This window comes from Lissotriton vulgaris, chromosome 6, assembly GCF_964263255.1.
Source record: "Lissotriton vulgaris chromosome 6, aLisVul1.2, whole genome shotgun sequence".
Taxonomy (NCBI): Eukaryota; Metazoa; Chordata; class Amphibia; order Caudata; family Salamandridae; genus Lissotriton; species Lissotriton vulgaris.
The window spans coordinates 83,704,967-83,727,919 of NC_141694.1; the positions used below are offsets into that span (position 1 = coordinate 83,704,967).

At 45.1% G+C, this 22,953-nt stretch overlaps 1 protein-coding gene across 2 annotated transcripts in view; it reads right to left on the minus strand.

Annotated features, from left to right (window-relative positions):
- LOC147706833 (uncharacterized) overlaps positions 1-22,953 on the minus strand; it is a 461,037-nt gene that overhangs the window by 302,590 nt on the left and 135,494 nt on the right. The window contains exon 3 of one of the 2 annotated variants that reach the window (XM_086925970.1): positions 16,265-16,784. The exons of the other annotated variant lie outside the window; for it this stretch is intronic. Within the exon in view, the coding sequence (XP_086782096.1) occupies positions 16,265-16,784 (520 nt within the window). The remainder of the gene's footprint in view (positions 1-16,264; positions 16,785-22,953) is intronic. 2 annotated transcript variants of the gene reach the window in all.

Sequence of the window (22,953 nt, forward strand, 5' to 3'; positions counted from 1 at the left end):
AGAAAGATATCTGTGTTGGCGATTTTCTATAAGCAGTTATTGCAGCAAGATGGAATTAAACTGCAAACCAGATTCAGCAAGGTAAAGAAGATAAGGCAAGACCACCTGCTCTTGACCATGAATAGGGTCCAGACCCTTACTCTGACACCAAAGGTAAAAGCGTTTCCACTTAAATCCGTAGGATTGTCTCGTAGAAGGCCGCTTTGCTTCCTTAAGGATGTTCATACACTCCGGATTCAGCTGTAAGTGCCCGTACTGGATGACTTCAGGAGCCATGCTGCCAAGCGCAGGGAGGGCAGATTGGGATGAAACACTTGCCCCTTCTGCTTGGACAGAAGATCCGGGCGACACGGCAATCTCCTGTGCGGTGTTATTGACAACTGGAGGAGATCTGGGAACCACCACTGGCGTGGCCACTCTGGGCAAATCAGTATCATTCTGGAGTGAGTCTTGTACAGCCGATTGATCACTGCTGGTATCAACGGTGTCGGTGGGAAGGCGTACAGCAAATTTTGACACCAATCTATCAAAAGGGCATTCCCTTGAGACCCTTTCTGGTAGAACCTGGACGCGAAGACGGGGCATTTTGCGTTTGCCGCGTCTGCGAACAGATCTATGTCTGGTGTTCCCCAATCCTGGAAAATGCTGTGCGCGACGTCTTCGTTGAGAACCCAGTCGTGCGCTTCGACGAAGTCTCTGCTGAGGTCGTCCGCCTGTGTGTTGAGACTCCCCGGCAGGTGAATTGCTGTTATGGACAGGTCTCGCGCCAGTAACCAATGCCAGATGGTCTGGGCTTCTATGGAAAGAGTCCTGGATCTGGTACCCCCCTGCTTGTTTAAGTAATACATTGTAGTTGTATTGTCTGTTTGTACCAGGAGGGACCGAGTCTGTAGCGATGGCGCCAGGGACTTGAGAGCAAGATGGACCGCTCTGAGCTCGAGAAGATTGATGTGATATCCTTTCTCGAAGTCTGACCATTGCCCTTGTACCTGCAGAGGGCCCATATGCGCCCCCCAGCCTTGGAGAGAAGCATCTGTTACCAGAGTCTGCGTTGGTGGGTCCTGATGAAAAGGGACTCCCTTCATCACGTGTACCTTCTTCATCCACAACCGGATGGAATCTTTTGCAGACTGTTGGAGATAAATCCGGTCCTCCCAGCATCCCGTCCTCTGTTGCCATTGATCTTCCAGACACTGTTGTAGAGGACGCATCTGCAAACGTGCGTTTGGCACGATGAAAATGCACGACGCCATTGAGCCCAGGAGAGAGGACACTTGCCGAACTGTCGGACGTGCAGTTTGAAGGAGAAGCAGACACTTCGCTCTGATGGATGACCACCTCTCCTCCGAAGGACACACGTTTTCTACTTCTGTATCCAGCTGAGCACCCAGGTAGTGGATCTTCTGGGTGGGGTTCATTATCGACTTCTTGTAGTTGACTTGCAGACCCAACTTGTACATGAGCTGAAGACAAATCGAAAGATGTTCCTCTAGAAGCGATGGGGATGAACTCTTCAGAAGCCAGTCGTCTAAGTACGGATATATGAATATCCGACTCTTTCGAAGACAAGCCGCCACTACAGCCATACATTTTGAAAATGTTCTGGGGGCTGATCTCAGGCCAAAAGGGAGCACTGCATACTGATAATGACGAGCCGCCACTTGAAACCTGAGAAATTTGCGATGTTTTCTGGATACCTGAATATGAAAATACGCGTCCTTTAGATCGATGGAGCACATCCAATCCCCTTGGTGTAATTGAGGGAAGATCTGGTGAAGAGCCAGCATTCGGAATCTCACCTTCCGAATGAATTTGTTCAGTCGCCTCAAATCCAGAATGGGTCTGAACTCTGTGACTGGACCTTTTTTCTGCACAAGAAAGAATCGAGAGTACAGGCCTTGACCTCTCTGCTGGAAAGGGACTGGTTCTATGGCCTTCTTCTTCAGGAGAACGTTCGCCTCCTGTTGCAAGCGCTTTATATTCCACTGTACCATCTTTAGAGGGCGCATGCCAGTGGGTGCCTTCTTGAACCTCAAAAGGTACCCGTTCTGAACGACATCCAACACCCATCTGTCCTTCGTGATCTGTTTCCACTAGTCCAGATAACGCACAATACTTCCTCCAACCGGAGTGGGACACGGTTGAAGAGGAAGCATCCATTCATTGTTTCTGAGGCTGCTTGGCAGCTGATGACTGCTGCCTATTTCCATTGCCTCTGCCTCGTCCAGGCCGCCTCTGCTGGAATTGCGATCTTTGTTGATTCTGGCCTTGATTTTGCGAAGACCAATTCGTTTGTTGACTCCTTTGCTGAAAAGATCTCGTCATAGGGACGAAAAGTACCCCGACGTTTAAATTCTTTTTTCTTCTCAAGGCCTACGGCCTTAAGAGTGTCCAACTCCACCTTCATCTTAGACATCTCGTCATCTGCATGGGATCCAAACAGAGTTGATCCATTAAAAGGTAAATTGACCATTTTCCTCTGTGCCTCCGGCTTCAGCCCCGTAAGGCGAAGCCAGGCTGTACGTCTTGCGCAAACACCGTGTGCATAGCCATGAGCCGACAAGTCCGCAGCATCAGCCGCCGCGCTAATGCTCTGGTAAGCCACCAAACCACCTTCCTCCACTATTTCCAGGAAGTCTTTCTGATCCTCTTTAGGGAGTTTATCTGCAAAACGAGCTACTGAGTCCCAGAGCAGACGGTCATAGCGGCCCAATAGAGCAGACGCACTGGCCACTCGCATGACCAATCCTGAGGTATTGCACATCCTTCGCCCCAGGGAATCCATACTCTTACTGTCCTTTTCAGGTGGAGCAGAAGAGGTAGATGCTGCCGAATGCGCCTTTCTGACTGCCGCTACAATCAAGGAGTCTGGTGGTGGGTCAGACCGCAAAAACATTGGGTCTTCCTCTGGAGCCTTGTATTTTTTCGCAATCCTAGAAGGACCTGAGCCCACCGTGGCCGGAGTTAGGAATGTCCTCATTGCTGGTTCAATCAATCCGGGCACTAACGGTAGGAGAGGCCTGCCAGTCGTCTTGTGATGTAAGGTTTCGAAGATGACTGAGGTTGCTATCTGGGGAACTGCCATTTTGATGCTGAATTTACTCGCTCCACGACATAACACATCATTAAATGTGCTTAGATCGTCTACTGGAGACACCCTGGAAGGAGGAGTAGAAGATATAGTCGGAGAATAGTCCCTATACGAAGATCTTGACGAGGACGAAGATGATGTAGAAGATGGAGTAGGAGTTCTACGTCTTCTTTGAGGAGTTGCCGATCGTTGCCTCCTACGCTCCCTTGAACGAGATTTCTCTCTCACTAAGGATCTTGAGCGTGATCTTCTATGCAGTTCCTTCCGAGGGACTGGAGTTCTCTCCCCCATTATCGGACGCATCTTCCAGTGCCTTAAACTTTCCAACCACCTCGGTGACAAGTTAATAGGCCGCTCTGTATGCTCAGGTGAAGCTTCAGGTGACACCTGCACAATATTCAGCTCTGCGGAGGACTTCGAAGCTCTCGACGCTGCACTGTGTTCAGAGACCAATGAACCAGACGGGGTCCGCTGTCTGGGCACCAACTGTGTCATCTGGCACCTGCCCTGAGGACGAGCCCGAATGAGCCACCACAGAAGAGTCCTGGTGCACTATCCCTTGCCCCACTGCAGATCCGTTGTCTTGCTGACCATGCGGGGAACCTTCCACTCCAGGTTCGGGACTTATTTCTGACCTCGACAAAGACCTAATTGAGGTCCGAGAGGCTGGTCTTGATAGTCTCGACTCCGACCTATGCACAGGTGGGGGAGACCTAGACACTCCATGCTTCGAGCCCGAAGCATGCTTCGACGTCGACTTACGTCGCGATGGAGACCTTGACCTTCTCTTTTTAGGTCTCGACGTCGAATCTCTCGACGTCATCTCTCTCGACGTCGATCTTTTCCTCGACGACGTATGTCTCCCTCTCGACGTCGACCGATGACTCTTCCTCGACGTCGACCCTTTATCCTTCGACGTCGACCCTTTATCCTTCGACGTCGAACCTTTTTCCTTCGACGGCGAACCTTTTTCCTTCGACGTCGACACACGATCCTTCGACGTCGGACATCTCCTGTCCCTCGACGTCGACCTCATACGATCCTTCGACGTCGAGCGCTGCACACCCGAGGTCGTCCTCACTGCAATCGACACCAATTGCCTCGACGTCGACAAGGATTTCGACGGCGACTGCCTCACCGGCGATGTCCTCGACGTCGATGGAGCTCTCTTCGACGTCGACGGTGATCTTCTCGACGTCGAGCACACCTTTTTTGACGGTGACGCTCCCTGGAGTCGATGCTTCTTAGTTCTACCTTCAGGAGACGCTGATCTTCGACGTTTGGGCTGAGAAGAAGGCCTGGCAGATGATAATAGGCCTTTAGAACTCTTCTCACCACTGTTTTCTCTCTCCAGAAGGCCCAGCAACCTCATTTTCTCTCTTTCCTTTAAAGTTCTATTTGAAAGATTGAGGCAGTGATAACATTCTTCCACCTTATGAGAAGCTGGAAGACACACCACACAAACAGAGTGTGGGTCAGTTTTCGACATCTTCTTCCCACAGGAAGGACATTTGTAAAATAAAGGTGGCATTCTGACTAAAAAACACCAACAGCTTAGTCAGGAAAGGGTAACAACCCACCACCAAAGATATATTTTGTCAAGAAAAGGCAAGAAAAAACCAATTTCTGACAGAAAATACTTCAAAAGAGCAGAGCTCAAGTTCCAGGTTCCTCACAGAACAAGCCAGAAAAAAGAACTGACCTAACTGTCACCTGTGGGGCATGATGGGAACAGAGTTCTCCTGGAGGCCTTAAAGGCAAAGTGTGCAGATTCTCTGGGGCCTTAAAGGCAGGGTGCCAGTCTGATTTTCTGTACACAGACATTTTTTCATATGCAGCCCTTTTAGGCTAATAACTGTTTACTACAGGTTCTTTGATGAAAATAAAAGGTTTTTCATGGCTATGAAATGCATTTTAGGCTCATGCCTGTTTATTGCATTTATATACAGCATATTTTCATGCTTCAGAACGTGTAAGGTTTGGTTTGATTAGCCTATGTGTTAAGGTTAGGCTGCATATGATGGTTATTATACATGTATATGTGTATAATTACTTAGTACTTTGTACTTTTGGTTATATTTACACATATATATGTATATTGTTTATGTGTTCCGGGTCCCCGCTCATGGGCGGAGATAATTCAGTGCTTATGACTATTAATGAGTATCCCCTGGAAGAAAAGATTCCGACGCGCGCCTTGGGATTGGGTCGCGCGCATGAGCGGTCTACGTTACAAGCTCACGAGCGCATCCCAATTCGAAGGCGCGCGTCGGAATCGGACGCTGCCATAGACAATGCTGCACGTGTGGCCAGCTCTGGTCTCCCCTCGTTGTCGGCTGAGCCGACAGCTATAGCTCTTGCGGTAAGAGCGCGCTTTCGCCAGGACGAGACCTAAAAAGGGCAGAGTTTGCTGCTGCAACAGTCAGGAAGGCTGCCTATAAGGTAGGCCTCTGGAATAGCCCCTAAACTTTCTACATTGCTGGTGGAATTTTCCTACTGGGTAAGATAGCTACAGGGATTGAGCCGAGTCTCAAATTATTGTTTAAGCACAGTCAGCCCTTTCTCTGAACAGTCTAGATTCATCAAGGGAAATGCCAGCAAGGGTTGCTTGGACATATTTTTAAAACATCACCGATTACACCTAGGTGTGCACTCTAAGCACTATAATTGCATCAATAGCACGAACTCTAAAAAGTCTGTGGTTCACAGGCACCGCAATTTGCTGCAACGTGTCTGTCTTTTATCGTATGTGCCAGTCTAGCCAAGGAAATCATTTTCCTATAAAAGACAATACATTTCAACTCCCAAACTTGGGGGTTGCGGGGTGGGTTTCATCTAAAAAGGCCCTGGGGTTGACTTGGCTTGTGTATTCCTGTGCCACTAAGCTTTCAGTGTTTTGTTAGAAATTAATCTTCGAAAGAGACTTTCCGGATGCAGTTGAGCCACAGGTTGACTGACCAGAGAATGAAAATGGCTTAAGCCAAGTAGCCATGAGACTGTACATAAAGGTCTTCTTAAATGGTTGTAGTGGCTCAGATTAAGTCAGACTCAGCTGAAGAATTTCCTTAATAAATTGCCTTAATTTCCAGATTAGGTAACTGTTAATCTCGCACTTCTACTGCCCTACGCACCACTACAGCAAAAGAGGCACCTACTTCCGCTGGTGGACCAGGTGGTGTGTCCAGCTTGGTCTCTGGTGAATTATCTAGCACACTGACATTTTGCTAGTCGAAATTACAGCCATTCAGTAGTAAAACGAGAGGGGGAATAGATTGTTTGCTTCTTTGTCATCATCATATTGTGAGGAAATTAAGTATACCTTGAACCCCATTGTAGTCAGAGCCTAAGGAGATCTTCTAGTCTATGATAATGCAAATCTTGAAGGAATGCCCAGGTCTGAAGGACTGGCTGTAAAACCACAGGTTTCACCTTTGTTATTTCATAGTTTAATATAGGCCTGGCACAGGTCAGCAGTTGTTCAGGGTCGGATCCGGTACCAGCAGAGGCAGAGTTGGTATCTGAGCTAGTAGAGTGTAAAGGTGTGTACCCTGGGGCCAGAGTGGAAGTCGGAATTATCTTCGGTACGTGCCTTGCTAACTGAGCCCGAGGTGACAGTCCTATCTGGCAAGGCTCACCAGTTGCAGTCCTACTGGAGGCCCCCTGTGGTTCCTTAGGGCCCAAAGGCACACAAGAGGGAGCTGGTAGAGACTGGAAAGTGTATAATACGCTGTTAATGGGTGCCATAATTGGATGCTGCTTCAACAATGCCCACAATATTCAGGGCCCGCCATGATCAAACGAGGGACCAGTCAGAAGATGCCTGACACTTATAGTGTCATAAATGTGACTTCTCGCTCTACTTCGAGCGGTAGGATGGGACTTGTCCCACTTGGCTTTCTTGCTCTTGTAGCATGTTTTCAACCAGCAGAAGACTTCAAGCAGGAACCGGATTTCAAACAGGACTGATCACATGACGAAGAACAGGCCTGTGACTGTTTTAAACGTGACTTCATATTATGCTTTGCCCTCTAATCCCTGACTGCCCTCAGGTGCATAAGAGAGCACTTATCACATGAAAGAGTTCTGACCAGAGCTTAAGCATTGTAGGCACATATTGTGTGGTACTGTGACAGACAGCTGTTAAGTGTAGTACCGGCATTTCTGGAATCGGGGGGGGGGCATCTTCTCTGGCAAACTGTTTGCATTATTTTGTAGTTAGCAGAAAACCAACAAAGTTGGGAGTGGAGCTCCAGATCCGCATCATAGGGATCAGGAACAAAGAACTGACTTTAGTGTGCAGGGGTGGAAATTATAAGCAGCTCTGCTTAGTCACTTCCAGGTCAGTGTGAAATCACCACCAAGCAATACAGTGCCCCCTACTGGGACGTGGGGAGCATTTCAGGAATAATGTTGAGCTCCAGTCCGGCACCTGGGAACATTCCTAAGGTTGAGGGAATGAGTGGTTAGTTGTATTCGTTCCAATAACTTATGACTAAATACATTCTAGTGAGAGGAATTTTGCCTTATGCTTTATGGTAAAGGGATTTCAGACCAAGAAACAAAATACTGTAAACTTAAGTCAATAACACTAAAAATATTCGAGAAGCAGAGCTAGTAACAGCAAAAAAGTTTAATTCAGATTTGCATGCTTACCATTGACTGGTCAAAGTTCATACCATATTAAATTGTATAACAGCTTGATGACAAGTGTACGTGCCCACATACACAACGGGAAGGGAAGGAAAGTGAAGGAAGTGTCAAGGACAGGGTGGGGTCAAAGGATAATCAGATTCATGGTAGATAAAGAAATACTTACCTATACAGAAGACTATATAGAGAAACTACTACATGATCCCACTAACAACTTCTTGTCAGTTGGCACACCCATTATTGACATCACCCTCAATGACAAGATCTCCCAGCTAGAGAGTTTAGAAAAGAAATTGATCCGTACAAAATAACACGGTCATTTCCTCGCACAGTGTCTCCAAAATAACATCATACCCACAGGCCTGCAAGTTAGGGTTGAACCTGCCATCTTCATAGACATCCCAAAATTCCGTGAGGGTTTTAGTTTTGTTGCAAATAATTGTTCCAGACACTGGATGGTGTTGGGGATAGAAACCGCGGCAGAACAGGTAGTGGCCCTTAATAAACAGATATCGGAGTTAAAAGCAAGCATCTCAGGTGACAGTACTCTCACCAATTCCAAAGAGGCACTAGCCAACCTCGTCGCTACCCTCCAAGATTTCGAAACCACAACCATCAAGAAAAAACTGGACAAATTAGCGAGAGATCTCAAATTCTACGATAAAAAGAAAACGTATCCCTACCTATCCGACGAATATTTCCGACAGGATTCACAGGGACGTTTCACAAACCATGGTTTTAGAGGTGGCAGAGCAAGAAGGAGATTCACCACATTCTCAGATTCCTCTTACAGTTCCGGAGAAGACTCTGAACAAGCGGGCACCAGCAACGCCTACGGTTACCAAGACACATACCGTCCCCAATACCAACCCAACTCTTTTTTAGAACAGGGTACATGGAGACCGCCCCGTGGACGCAGCAACAACTGGAACCGAGGGACAGGTCGGGGTCAGCAAGGCCCTCCCATGCAGTGGGACAACGATGGGGGCAGAGGCCGCGGGATGAAACAGGTCCGCTTCCAACCAGAGGAACATGGGGAACGCTCAACCAGGCGGAAGAACTACAGATGGTGAAGACATCTGACACACCTGTCATCAATCTGTCAACTCAGCAATTCAACCAAGATGAAATACGGGTGTTGTGTAAGGGCCTGTCATTTGTACCAACAACTCCTCCAAATTGTTTCAACACCTTAATGGAACTTTCTAAATTCTTCTGGAAAATACGATTGCGATTTTTCTTCAAGAACAGGCCACCACCCAAGAATACATCAGTAACAGGACTCAGGGTACCATCTACCTTCACACCTCCTACCAGTACAATGAGCCACCGTATACTGGCTTATGAAAACACCATTACTGGAGAAGTAAAAAAGATCCTGAATGATAAGACCTATGTGAAATACAACATTTGCAAGACTGAAAGAAAGGCCCTGGAAACTCTCAAATCCAACAATAATGTCGTGGTTAAGCCTGCTGACAAGGGTGGGGCCATTGTGATTCAGGATATATCGAAATATAAAGAAGAGATCTGGCGCCAACTAACAGATGGCGTCAGTTACAAAAAACTGACATCCGACCCCACAAAAGACCTGGCAGCGGAAATTCAGAGGAGAACGCAGGAAGGTGTGCAACAAGGTTTCCTAACGGAACATGAATACGAGTACCTGAACCAGAAGCACCCCCGTATACCGACTATTTATACCTTACCTAAGGTACATAAAGACCTACACAACCCCCCTGGACGACCCATCGTATCTGGGTGTGGATCGATTCTGGAGCCCTTATGCCGGTATGTGGACTTCTTTCTCAAACCCCTAGCGGAGGCTACCTCTACCTACTTGAGAGATACTACACACACCATAACGTTGGTAGATGGGAAAACATTCAATCAAGATGAAGAACTACTAGTGACCTGCGACATTGTTTCGCTATACACAAGTATTCCCCAAGAGGAGGCCCTAATGGTGGCAACAGTAGCTTTGGACAGTTGAGAAGCCCCGGTACAAGTTCCCACTTCATTCATAATCTTATTATTAAAGATCGCCATGATGAGGAATTTCTTTATGTTTCAAAATGTATTCTACCTACAGACGAAGGGCGTGGCAATGGGGGCAGCCTTTGCCCCGGACCTGGCGATTTTATTCATGGCCTATGAAAATACATTTGTCACCTGTGATTACAACCCTTTCCGCCACCATATAAAACTCAGGGTGCGCTACATCGATGATGTGCTGATGATCTGGAAGGGCAATAACATCGAACTGGAGAACTTTCATTCCTGGTTGAACCGGCAATCTCCAGATATCCAATTCACCATGCAAGCTAGCAACAAAAAGATTGACTTCCTAGATATCACGATTGCGGTAGAAGACGGCACATTATTCACCACCTTGTTCAGAAAGCCTGCAGAACGAAATTCTCTATTACAATACTCAAGTCATCACCCCCGCAGCCTTCGAGACAACTTACCCTATGGTCAGTTCCTTCGAGTCCGAAGGAACTGCAGCAGAAAAGAAGACTATATGCAACAGTCAAACATAATGATGGAACGTCTAATAGAAAGAGGTTACCCCACGCGGCTGATTAAGCGCTCCAGGAAGAGGGCGTGGTTTTGCCATCGTGAAACCCTTTTGGAACCGACCCTACGTACATGCCAATCAGATCAACGCATGATTTGCGTCACAGCCTTTTCAACCAAGAGCCATGCCATAAAGAAGACCATTAACAAGCACTGGGGCCTCATTACTGTTGAATTGGAGATCACAAATGTACCAATGCACGCTTTCAAAAAAGCAAGGAATGTCAAAGACTATGTAGTCTCATCCTTTCTAGAGTGCCCTCCTGAGCCGACCATAGCCTCGTGCTGGAAACAACCACCAGTTATTGGACATTTTAGATGTGGAAAGTGTAAAGCTTGTCCTTCAACCATTCAATCTAAGGACTTTGTTTTCGAAAACCATCAGCACACTCACAAAAGCCACACTAATTGCAACACCAAGAATGTGATCTATGGCATAATTTGCATGTGTGATCTCATTTATCTGGGACAGACACAACAACGTGTCAAAGCTAGATTTTTATCACACTGTAGCAGAATTAGATGTAAGGTACCGGGGGCACCCCTTGTCGAGCATTGTGTAAAACAGAATCATCTGCCAGAAACATTGAAATGGGTAGTTCTAGAACATATAACACTAGGCCCAAGGGGAGGCGATTTATCCAGTATTTTGAACCTAAGAGAGATGAAGTGGATTCATATTTTCAACTCTGTAGCAGATGGTTTGAACGAATCTGAAAGTAGTTTCACACAATTAGCCAACCTCTGATTCTGTGTCCTTATTCACCACCTATGTGACAATCAAGGTTATCCATGTTCTGAGAAGCTTCTGCGTATAGCTAATTATTGACTCTGTGTCCGGAGGTGATCATCAAAGTTATCCTTAATCCAGGGAAGATTTTACACATAGCTGGCTGAGCTGTAATTACCTTAATGTAATATGTCTCGGAAAATGTCTTGAATTGCCAGTTACCTACTCCTCTCCCAGACGCATAATGACATTAATAACTTTTTATGGATCGGGATAGAGTCTCACTGTCCTACGAGATAAGTGCACCCTACTCCCTAGATATGATACACTAATGAAATCTATTAAAAATGTTTTACATCTAAATTACAATTGTATGAGTTACACTATCCTATGAGATAAGTGCACTCTACCTCTTGGAACGACTTAAATGTAATAACTTCTACATGTTTAGATGTTGTACAATGTTTAATTTGTATATGTTGGTTTTTGGGCTCTTTGTGTTTTGAAATTAAGTCTCTCTGCATGCACAACAGAATCAGGGACCAGGATCCTTATTTTAATGAGCGCCACCCTATACAATTGGTTAGAGACTCCAAATTTGAATGTAGCCGGCAATAATTATATGACGGTCTGTCCTAGCGGAAATACTGAAAAACATAGATTTTCAATACATCCCCACAAACATGATGCACTAGGTGTAGTTTATTGACTCAACTCAATACGGCCGTTCAGCATGAACAATTCTGATCGGGCCAGGCAAGTCTTTCGTCGTTCTCTACTATGTTTTGGAACGAAGCTCCGCCCCCGATAAACTAACTAGGAAGTAAACGCGGTCACACAGTCTTTTGGACCAGCGCGGTGTGTTTCAACTTCACGGACTCTTTCGGGCCATCGGCTATACGAATAGAGGTAAAGCGTTTCGCGATACCACCTTAGATAGAGGTCAATGGGACATGGGGCACCGGGCAATTTTAACGTAGTGCTTCTATTGTTTCTTTCCAGTTGCCTCGGGTAAAACACGATCGGGACACCCTCCCGACATGGGCGGTAAGCCTTTTGTAACATATTGTTCCACGGGAAGTCCGGCATAAAAATCAGGACATTTCTTAATAATGCCTCTCTCTCGTTTCCCCAGTAAATAAATGCCAGATAGTACTCCAGTAAGATTAGTGTTGGACGCCAGCATAATTCTAGAATGATCGGAGAGCTGTTTCCCTAGAATCAGGTCCTGTCCTGTATTTTGGTAATACTGAGATCTATCAGGTACCTCAAGATATTTCCTCGTTTTTTTACATAAACCCCTTTTCCGACTTTGTGTCCCTTTTACACAGATTGCAAATGAATATTTGAAATGTACTGTGGTAGCCCAGCACCAAAACGAGCGTGTAAGAAACAGGTCCAATCCTTTTGCTTAAGAATTAAGTGCACAGTGGTAAGGCTTCTAAATTTTGTGCTCTATTAAAACCTGGGCCACCGGACTCGTGCCTATAAATAATACATTTATTTTTTCCCTGTTTCCAAAGCACAAACGTATCTGATTTGTCAATTGATTACTATCAGTTGTTGGAGAATTTGAACCACAGATCTGTTCAGTACCAAAACGAGCGCACAAGAAACAGGTCCAATCCTTTTGCCTAAGAATTAAGTGCACAGTGGTAAGCCTTCTATAATTTGTGCTCTATTTAAACCTGGGCCACCGGACCCGTGCCTTTTAATAATATATTTATGTTTTCCCTGTTTACGAAGCACAAACATATCTGATTGGTCAACTGATTACTATCAGTTGTTGGAGAATTTGAACCACAGATCCGTTCTGTATACAACAGAATTAAGACTAGTGGTAAGCTTGACAACGTTTTCTACTTTATATAATCCTGACCATTTGTTTTGGTGCATTAATGGGCAATGCCCTTTCTTAAATTCAAAGGAGTCCGGATGAAAGACTGCTCAGGATCCTGGTCCCCTTCTATCAGAAGCTCTGAGGAAATTCAATAAAACTATAGGTATGACTTATTCAAAAGTTGTGCAAATATTGGCCTTCCAATAGTTATTTAGGGTCGATTTAATATTAGTAGTAGTATGCACTGAGATGAGTCTAATCTTCTAAAGCTCTTATAGACACCATGTAGTGTCCTAGACCTACACTTTTCCCTAGAATGTTTAAAACTTTTTCGTCTTTCTGTATGTCCTGATATTTGTCTCACATTAGATAAACTTGGTTTACGATCAGACCTTTTGACAGCACGTTTTTAATTATAACTTGTATTCCTATATTCCGCCCTCCTTGTAGTAATCAACAGGATGGCCGTGTGCTAATTAATTTCTTTTTAACTACTCCCCAGGAGATTGCCCACCCACAACTTTTGTCCTGAGGAAGACGCGCACCGCAAGGACTATTTTCCTACCCCTAAGCCGGGTCGAAACGTTGACCACACAACTACGACCAATTTCCTACCCCAAACAAGACCCTAACGGCCGAAGCGGAGTTTGGTTCTGTGCATCAGTCATATTTTGGACTCTTTATGAGCCTTATGTTGTGGCCCTTTGGCTAAAGGGACCACATGTACTTAATGATCAAATTGAGATTAACACTTGTCACAGAATGAATCTGATTATCCTTTGACCCCACCCTGTCCTTGACACTTCCTTCACTTTCCTTCCCTTCCCGTTGTGTATGTGGGCCCGTACACTTGTCATCAAGCTGTTATACAATTTAATATGGTATGAACTTTGACCAGTCAATGGTAAGCATGCAAATCTGAATTAAACTTTTTTGCTGTTACTAGCTTTGCTTCTCGAATATTTTTAGTGTAATTGACTTAAGTTTACAGTATTTTGTTTCTTGGTCTGGGACCCCTTCCCTTTATAACGTCTATTACCCAGGTCCCTTTGACTTTATTGGGTTTAACCCTGTTTTCCAAAATATTATGGTAAAGGGAGGTTCTTCCTTCCCAACCAAAGTACAGAGTTAGCAGAAAAAGATGTCCTACGAGTCAAGCCTCTTTGTGAGTCTCCGCTTTGGTTTGGCCTAAGACTCACTTCCTAGTGTTCCTAAAACATTGTCCCCATTTATTCTGATTGGGTAAGTGGTTTCTTATATATAAAATAATAATTCTTTGCCTGACCTTGGTTTAGTTCATGTTGCTCCTCAAATGCATAGTTCTTTCTTTGATATAAGTTGCCCACATTTTTCAGTTTCTGCTCGGTTTTTATGGGCTAGAAGATGTTGCTGGTTTTCACAGTCACTAGGATATCCCACACATTCACTTCAGCTAGAACTTATTAGCACTGAACCAGACTCATACTCAACTGCTCTTTGTCCGGTGGACAGCATAGCAGGGTCATGATTTGACTTTATTAAGAGGCAGAGCATAAAGGTCAATATACCTCTATTTACGTTCCTCTGCCATTCTCGTGGAAAAAATGATATATATAGCTACAGGACAGGCCTGTGGGAAACATGAATTTGCTACATGCTGCTTCCCTGGTCAATGAGCTCTTAGTCAAAAATCTTGTTAAATCACTCATTGCCAAATTAATAGCTGAAAACAGAAATCAACTGTGGTGCTTGGACCACAGTCCGTGCTTTCATTGAAGGCCTTCGGACTCACAACAGCACCACAAAAACAAGTGACACTAACAAGGTGAATATGGTATCGCTTTCAATGACCAAAACAACATTTATTCAGGAGCTAATAACTGGGCCCAGCGTAATAGTTTTCCATGGGCATGTAGAACATTTAACAAAGAACTATACATTTGTTTCTTTTTTCGGGAGAGAGTCAAACCTGCCCTTTCACCTGAAAGAATTTTAGCTTTGCAAAGCTCCATGGAATGGCAAACTATTGGGTATGTCATCCGATGAGTCTCTCTCTCTCATTCAGGGAGAACTCTACACTTATCTGTCCATCATTTTGAGTTTTTCAGAGAAACCCTGCAAAATGGCCATTAATTTGAAAAGAACTAAAGATGAAGAAAACAAATATATTCAGATTGCGAGTGAGACACAAAAACAGTACCTGTGTTACAAGTCTCGAATTCACAAACCTAACCTTGTTGGTTCTGTAAAGACATGACGGCATCAATGGAATCTAAATCAAGGTTCTCACTTCAGATTCCTAAAGCTTTCCCCTATAACAGCAGATAACCAGGCACATAGTGTAACTCAGAGGCTGACTGAGAAAAAAGCTTCATGAATGAAACAACAATATTTAAATATATATCAGCAGTACGATGCATTCACTACTTTGCAGCAACTTGAGGAACATCTTTAGCTTTACGGTTGTAATAAGGGAGGAAAGTAAGACTTTCAGAAAGACACCACCCTGGTCACACAAGTGCTAAGAATTTGAATACAGCCTATGGGGCGGGGTGGTAGTATATTCAATTCATTCGCCATAAAAATGGCTAAAACAAGGAGGTGGATAGGTTTCTATATTGAATGCACCATATTGCCATTGCTATATTGACGGTGGTCCAAGATTAACAGACTGCAAACAGGAAATCATACAAAACTATGAAAAATGGAAGGCTGGGGACACAAGAATAAAAACGCTAAACCATGTAACCAGTGGACATAATTCTAGCTTGAGTTGAAAGATTTCCTAATCTAGAAAAAGCGGGTATAAAACTGATGACCCAGATTTCTGACACAGTGGATAATGGCCCAAAAATCAGTTTACAGATGCCAATATATGGCATGACTGCTGATGACCGATAAAGTACAGTTGTATACTCCTTTAGTAAACAAAAAAATCACCAGTAAAGGAAAATTCGAATGTTTACATCTGTGTGTGGTACAAGCTGTCAGACACAGCATATAAAATATCAGTATAGTTGAAATGATTTCAAGTTGAGATTTATCAACAAAAACACCTTGCGTTTTGGGGCTATCTTTATGCAAACAATGTCTATTTTACTTTAACCTCATAGCTGCTATTACACATTCCTCCCCAGTGCTGCGCTGTCCATTAGAACTAGTGCTGAATGGACGTTCAATGGTCGTGCGCAGCACTGGGGAGGTAGCGCTGCTGACGACCATTGGCCGTCAGCAGCACTTAAGGGGCTATGAATAGAAGTGTTGATTTCTTCTAGGAAATCAGAACGGATTCCGTGCACTCATTTTAACATGCATCACTAGCACAATTTTACATGAAGCCATCCAGCTCACTAAAGTTACAGGAAAAATCAGATTACAAATGCATGAACCAAACCTGATTGGTCAAGGCAGGCTCTGGCACCTGTTCCACACGCTTCTTCAGAATGGACCGAGGCATTGGAGACGGCTCTTCTGGTTGTTGTAGTGTGTACACAGCATTAGCAGATAGTGGGGGGTTTGATGAAACTGGGATATCGAAAGCTGGATTTCTACTCTGGTCACCCAGTACTTGCATAAGCTGGGAACTGTCATGCCCCACAGACACCTGTCGGCTGTATGGGGAAGGACTCCTGCTCCTTCTGTATTTCGGTGCTACTGATGAATAGAGCTCTTCTACTTCATAGCGCGGACGTTTCAGATCGCGGTCCAATGGGTGCAAAGACTCGTTCAATCGTCCATCAATGTTCCTGTCTGGTTGAAGACTAGACGGAGGAGGACTGTAAGATGGAGGAGGCTTATAAAGATCACTATCCAGCAGGTCATCCCCATACCTCATGACATACGGTATGGAGGGCTCTTCGTCACTCAGACTCCTCTCGTATCGATCAGGATTAGGGCCAAGGTTTGCACTCCTCCTGGTACAAAAAAAAAAAAAAGAAGAAATGGTCTGGTTAAAACTACTTTATACAAATAAATCCATGCAACACAACACACAAGAGGTATTTTAGACAAGGAGATAAACCATTATTTGTCACCTGTGCAACAAAGAAAATAAGGTAGTTCGAGCTCTCAGGAGCCTGTTATGCATCAGAAAGGTGGCTTTACACCTCAGCTGTTTCTGTTCCCTGAGAAAGGCAGCAATTCAAGATCTCTGGGTAGAGCTCCCCCAGGTTCATCAAGAAATGTTTGTCAAACCCGCATATCGTTATGAGCTCTTCTCTCTGGCACACTATATATTCCAGCTGTGCCAGAATGGTCTAGGAGCCTTACCTGTGTGCAGGACGTGGTGACAGGAGTTTGTGTATTTTTCTGCGCCAGCCACTCTTCACTTCTTTAATTCTTAACAAGTATACATGGACGGGTCTTCATTTGCGCTTGCAGTCAGGGTTTTGGCTGGGCAGATTCCCAGAGAAATTATGGGAATCTCAACAGTACAAGGAGGCTTCCCCACGAAATTCGGCCCCACTGATCATCACAAAGGGACTTTGGTCTACTCAGGTAAGCCATCCTGTGCCCATTGTTTAGGCATATGAAAAGCATAGCTAGGTTTGTTTAGTACAAATCATTTACAGGCAATAAATATTAGCATTTTTTCCGCGATCCCAAGCATGCAAGTGATTTTTTTTGATTTTTTTTTAATGAGCGCATTCCATAGAAATAACTTTTACAGAGACATCTTCACTATATCCAACAAACTTAAATAATAGACTTTGAAAACTTAAGCAAGAATCATGCAACAATGTGTTATGGGGTACCAATTGCAATAAATCCTGCATATCTTAATCCTAGAATTACATTATGTGCACTCTGACTACATTTCACAAAATATTTTTTAATATAAACAACCACAGCCTCTAGGGGTTGTAGGAGGATGACGAAGGTTGAATCCACCGGATATGCAGCTGAACATGAAGGGGAGACGGGACACGCTGCCCTGGCACACGATCAGTAGCGAGGTACTGCTTGAACTCCCAGCAACATTCCAATAAGCCGCACACACCATCCTCTTGGAGATGAGAGTTGGCAGGATGAGAGCCTGTTCATTCTTGTAGTGCTGAATCCAGAAGGTCACTAGAAAAGACGTCAGAGAAACTTCTCCTAGTATCTCCCAGATCATGCATCGAGACTGAGGAAGCCATCCAGTCATTTCTCCTTTAAAGCAAGCATTTCTAATTGACCAATGATTTCTTCAAATCTCTAGTTCAGCAACATCATTCCTAAGTGGATTAAGCAAAGAAAGGACTACAATTGGTTGCTAAACCAATACAAAGACAACAAAATGGTTCTCACAGCTATTTACTCCCTCCAGTGCCCTCAAGCCCATAAACTGAAATCTTTGATGGCCCAAAGGCATGTTACCAGACTTTCTGGCCGTGTCCCTGGTTAATTGTTCCCTATGACCTCTAAAGTTCCCCACATCTGAAGCTCAGGTTGGTAAAGAATAGACGCTGGCTACAGCGTCCAGCTTCACACACTAAGGTTCATGTAGAGCGCCAGAACCTAGCTCTTTATGCAGAGTGTGATAAGTGAGGTAAAGTTAGAAGGAATACCCTTCTTCTTGAGCCAAGAGGTGTTTACGTAAATAAAACAAAATCCCAATAGGCAACATCAGGTTCAAGTTTAATTATTCTACATCTGAAGTACAATGGAAAAAAGTATAACATTGCTATGAACCAAACAGTACAACTGAAGCACGGTATATAAAAACAAATCTTGGCAGCCTTCTCTGCTTGTTTGGATAGGCTATACACGGTGCTGCAGCCCACTGCAAGCAGAGCTAGCCCCAGTGCTGTAGGGATGGAGAACGGTGGCTTGGCCTGTTATTCTCGTTTCTGTATTGCTTTGACTTCCAATCCTTTTGCCGTGCTGCATGGGACACACTGACCCTGTTCACCATGAATCCACTGTCCATTCTAGACTCTGCTGTGTCTCAGTAACTACGTCCATGTTCAAACACCCAGCAGTTCATGCCACTGAAGCACCCTTCTCTGGTACATGAGGAACCTGCAGCACATCCCCTAATCTCTACTAAAGGCGAGCAACTCCCCTCCTACATCCAACCTCACCAGAACCACCTTGCTTCTTCAATGAAAGCAGCCTCTACATTTTGCATAATCTCTAGCGCCCTTGCCCCCTCACCCCCAATGCAAGCAGTCTGAGCAGCCAGCATGCCCTCCTCCTTCCTCCTAATCCACTCAACTTTCACCTCCCAGAACCCAGTAAAGTAGAAGCCACTGGCACATGTGCTTCTACTGTTCATGCCTTCAGGATCTGTGCATGGGGAAGACAGCTGCGTGGGTTTGTGACCCTGAACATGCATGTATGAGCGTTATGAAGGGGGCTCTTTTTCCCCAAAATCCCCAGCAGAAAGAAAACTTTGTTTTTCAATTTGTGCATAAAGCTACGCACTGCTTCCTCTCTTTCTCCCCTTATGTTTTCTCCTTTGCCTCCAGAACTCTCTCTTAAATCATGGATGAATTAATTAGTCACGACTATTCCATGAATAACACTATTGTAATAATGACTTTTATTTGTCCTGCTCCTGGCTCAACCTAAGCTGCTGCTTCTCTCCTTTTATTTTTTTTTTTGTACTTTTTGTTGTTGTTTACCGAAAAAATCAATAAAGATTTTTTGAAATTAAAGCTAGGCGCTGCAACAATTAAAAGGAATGGGTCATTCAACAGCACAGAGTACTTCACACTTGCATGAAGTAAGCACATCGAGAAGAATGCAAGACCAGGAGTCTGGACCACAACACAAGTGCAGTCCAATGAAATGCTTACACTTTCGGCAGGCAGCACAAGTCTCAGAAAAGATGTCTCGGTGGAAGACCATGCATTCCAAATAATGCCATTTGCTAATGAAGTTCCAAGCTCTAATCAGACTGTACTCCACACGAAAAGGAACATGGTACTCTGCGTAATCCAAAAAGTAGAAAATCCAGAGCTGGTCAATATGCGTCTTCCTGCGTCAGCACTCGGCGAATGGGCCGGTATCGGATTTGCAGCTGAGGCCCGCTTTTTGGGCGAGAGTGGAGGCCGATTTAGGCTGCGTCAGTGCTGGTATGATGCTGCAGTGAGAGCCTGAGCGGCCTTTCCGAGGGAGATGGGCCTCTATAACCTTCCTTTTACCAAAGGGAAGTGTCATTCCCAGTCTCTCGCTGGGTGCCAACTGCAAAGCAGAGAGAACTACACCAGAATTTGGAGTAGTGCACTACCTAGGTGGTCAGATCAATAAGGAAGTTCACTTGTAAAGTTATATCAAAAAACAGTTCTTTATTGTCAAAGTCACCTGAAAAAACGGAGTTCCAGCCAACGTGTTTCATTCATTTCACAATGAAATTCTTCAGGGCGTTTGTTGTTCGGTTGGACGGCGGGAGAGAAGTTCTTTCTAAAGCAGTGTCCTGTGGTCACATGGAGCGATTGCGCTCCGTTGAGCTTGTCTGGAATTGCTAGAAGCCCAGCTTAAGTGCTGCCGGTTGTTCGCGGTTGTGGATGGTTTATGGCCTCCTTGATAAGGGTCAAGGTCCGTGGGATCTGTAAGGGCAGTACTCCTGGGAATGTCCAGATCCGGTCTTACCTTGAAAATAAAGAACTGTTTTTTGATATAGCTTTACAAGTGAACTTACTTATTGAACTGACCACCTGGGTAGTGCACCACTCCAAATTCTGGTTGTGTGTAACTCATTAGACATTTTACAAAATGCCCTCTGAATCGCATGCTAGTATGGGTACCCATAAATTCGAGGATGTAAAACAGCCACTGTTCCTTAGGATCTGGTGTACATTTCCGAAATACAGTGTTTCCCTTCATACCCTTTTTCCATTCTTTATAATTTACCATATGAATGGCTGTATAGTTGGTACACAAACAAAAACCATTGTACGGTGCAGCACGGTTGTCGACTCTGGGTACCTCAGGTTCGTGAAGAACCTTCAAACCCCATATATATCCCGGCAACCAAAATGGTCCAGCGGATGTAATGGTGTATTGCTTTCGAAGATCTGCCATAGTAAGAAGAAGTTACAGATGAAAACAGATACAAATGGTTGTTTCTTCCAACTCAATTTCAATATTTTTTGGTCTCGCGACCTGCACTTTTGTCCAGGGTTCAGAAATGAACCCTGGAATTGCAGACGCTCGTGCATGTGTTTTTCCTATGATCCTCTGTGTTTGGGCTTTCTGTGTGTCTTTTTTTGTAACAGACCACGCAATAGGTCATAGGCGGTTGCGTTGCTCCGGACGTGGCCTATTTGTGTTTGTTACGCACACCAAAGCCCATATGTTTTCAATTATCGTGCCCAGACAAGGGCGCGATAAATGAAAACGTGTCTCGCAGTGGCGCGCGCACCACTCACGGGCGTCCCTGTGTATGGTTTACTGCTCAGCGTGGAGTCACTATGCAGCAGTGTGATGAGGAAAAGCTGGCAGTTACAGAGGAAGGAGTCGGAACCTTCGCGCCCGAGGCCCGGGCTTGTCTTGTTTTGGAATGGATTGTCTGTGTATGAGGTATGTTGTCTGTTTAGGAGATGTGTGTTTCATCCTTGAGGCTGTGCCAGAGTTTGGCTTGTGTTTTCTTGTGCGGTTCTATGTACGAACTGCGAGCGTCTCTTTGCACGGGCTGCATGTTTGTTTTCATGTTGAAGGGTGTGCCTGTGTGTGTATGGGTGTGCATGCACCTATATATGGGCAGAGCAGTGCTGTGTCTCACAGGAAGCCCTTGTTCCTAACTATTGGGTGTGGCTTGCATTTGTCCTCTTGTTCAAATACATTTTTTCTTGGCATGAGAGCACATCTTCGGCTCCCAGCCGCTTGTGTCTGTGCGAGCCCAGAAGGGCTTACCCTGTCTTATCACCTCAGTTTAGAAATTCCTACCAACCTCCACCCAATTTCGGATCGGTTCCCACGACGGTCCCACTGAGGACCCCGGTCCGTTGCTCCGTGGAAGGCCGCGTCCATGGCAGCGGAGGCTGTAGGAAGTCAAGGCGAGCCTAGTGCCAAGGCAGCGGGGGACCTTGTGAGACAACCGTGGCCCCGTGCCATGGAGCACCGAGCAGACACAAGCAAACAGGCCCAGCCCTGTGCCTCGGGCCGCAACACCCACTGAGGTCGAGATTACTCACAGCATGTACTTTAAATGTTAGTACAGCGCCAGCTGTCTTGGGAAGGAAAATCCGCCCGCCATGTTGAGGCAATCCAACTTCATCGCCCTCACAAACACAGGCAATAGCTCTGCCGTGGAAAGCCCAAACAGTTTACTTTTGGCACGTTACCTAGAAAGAAAGATCTTAAGTCATAAGTCAGATGCTTTTGTAAAGTGCACAATTCACCGTTGGGTCTCAGGGCGCTATGCAGTATAGAACAACAACCTTGACTGCAGCTAGGGACTGATGTAGCAGCTGTTATTTTGGGAAAAGCCAGGTTTTTAGGTTTTTTCGAAACAACTGGTAGTTGGTAATTGACAAAAGATGAGGGGGGTAATTGAGGCCACGTGCCCTGGCCTCATTCAGGTAGAACACGAACCGCTCAGAAAATACTGTAATCAGAGACGTTTTAAGGCATAGGCAAAGTGAGCTCTGGCCCAGGGCCTCTACCTTCCTAGGGGCCCCTAAAGGTTTGGGGGCCAATGAAGAAGGTTGCCAATAATCAGACAATAGTTGCCGAGGGTGCAAATGAGCTAAAATTTATAAAAAATTCAGACCTATTCCAAGCAGGGGGCCGCAAATTATGTTTGGCCCCGGGCCCCCAAAATATTTAAGATGTACCTTACAGTAAACTTCTCAAACCTCGGCTCCCAATGAAACACGCAACATATCTCGAACACATTTTTTTTTTATTTTTTACAACAAGTCATGGACTAAACTTCCTGATACCCACCTACCAACTCAAATGCCTGCTCCTAACTTCTGCACCCTTTGAAATGTACATCATTGGCCACGACCACCCAGTCCTGCTACCCCAAACTGTGCCACTGTGTCCCACCAGGGCATTTTTAATGGATAAAGACCCAAAACGCATGTACACGTAAATATTCTCACAAATTCTACAAAATGGGCAAATCGAAAGAGCAACAGTAAAATGCGC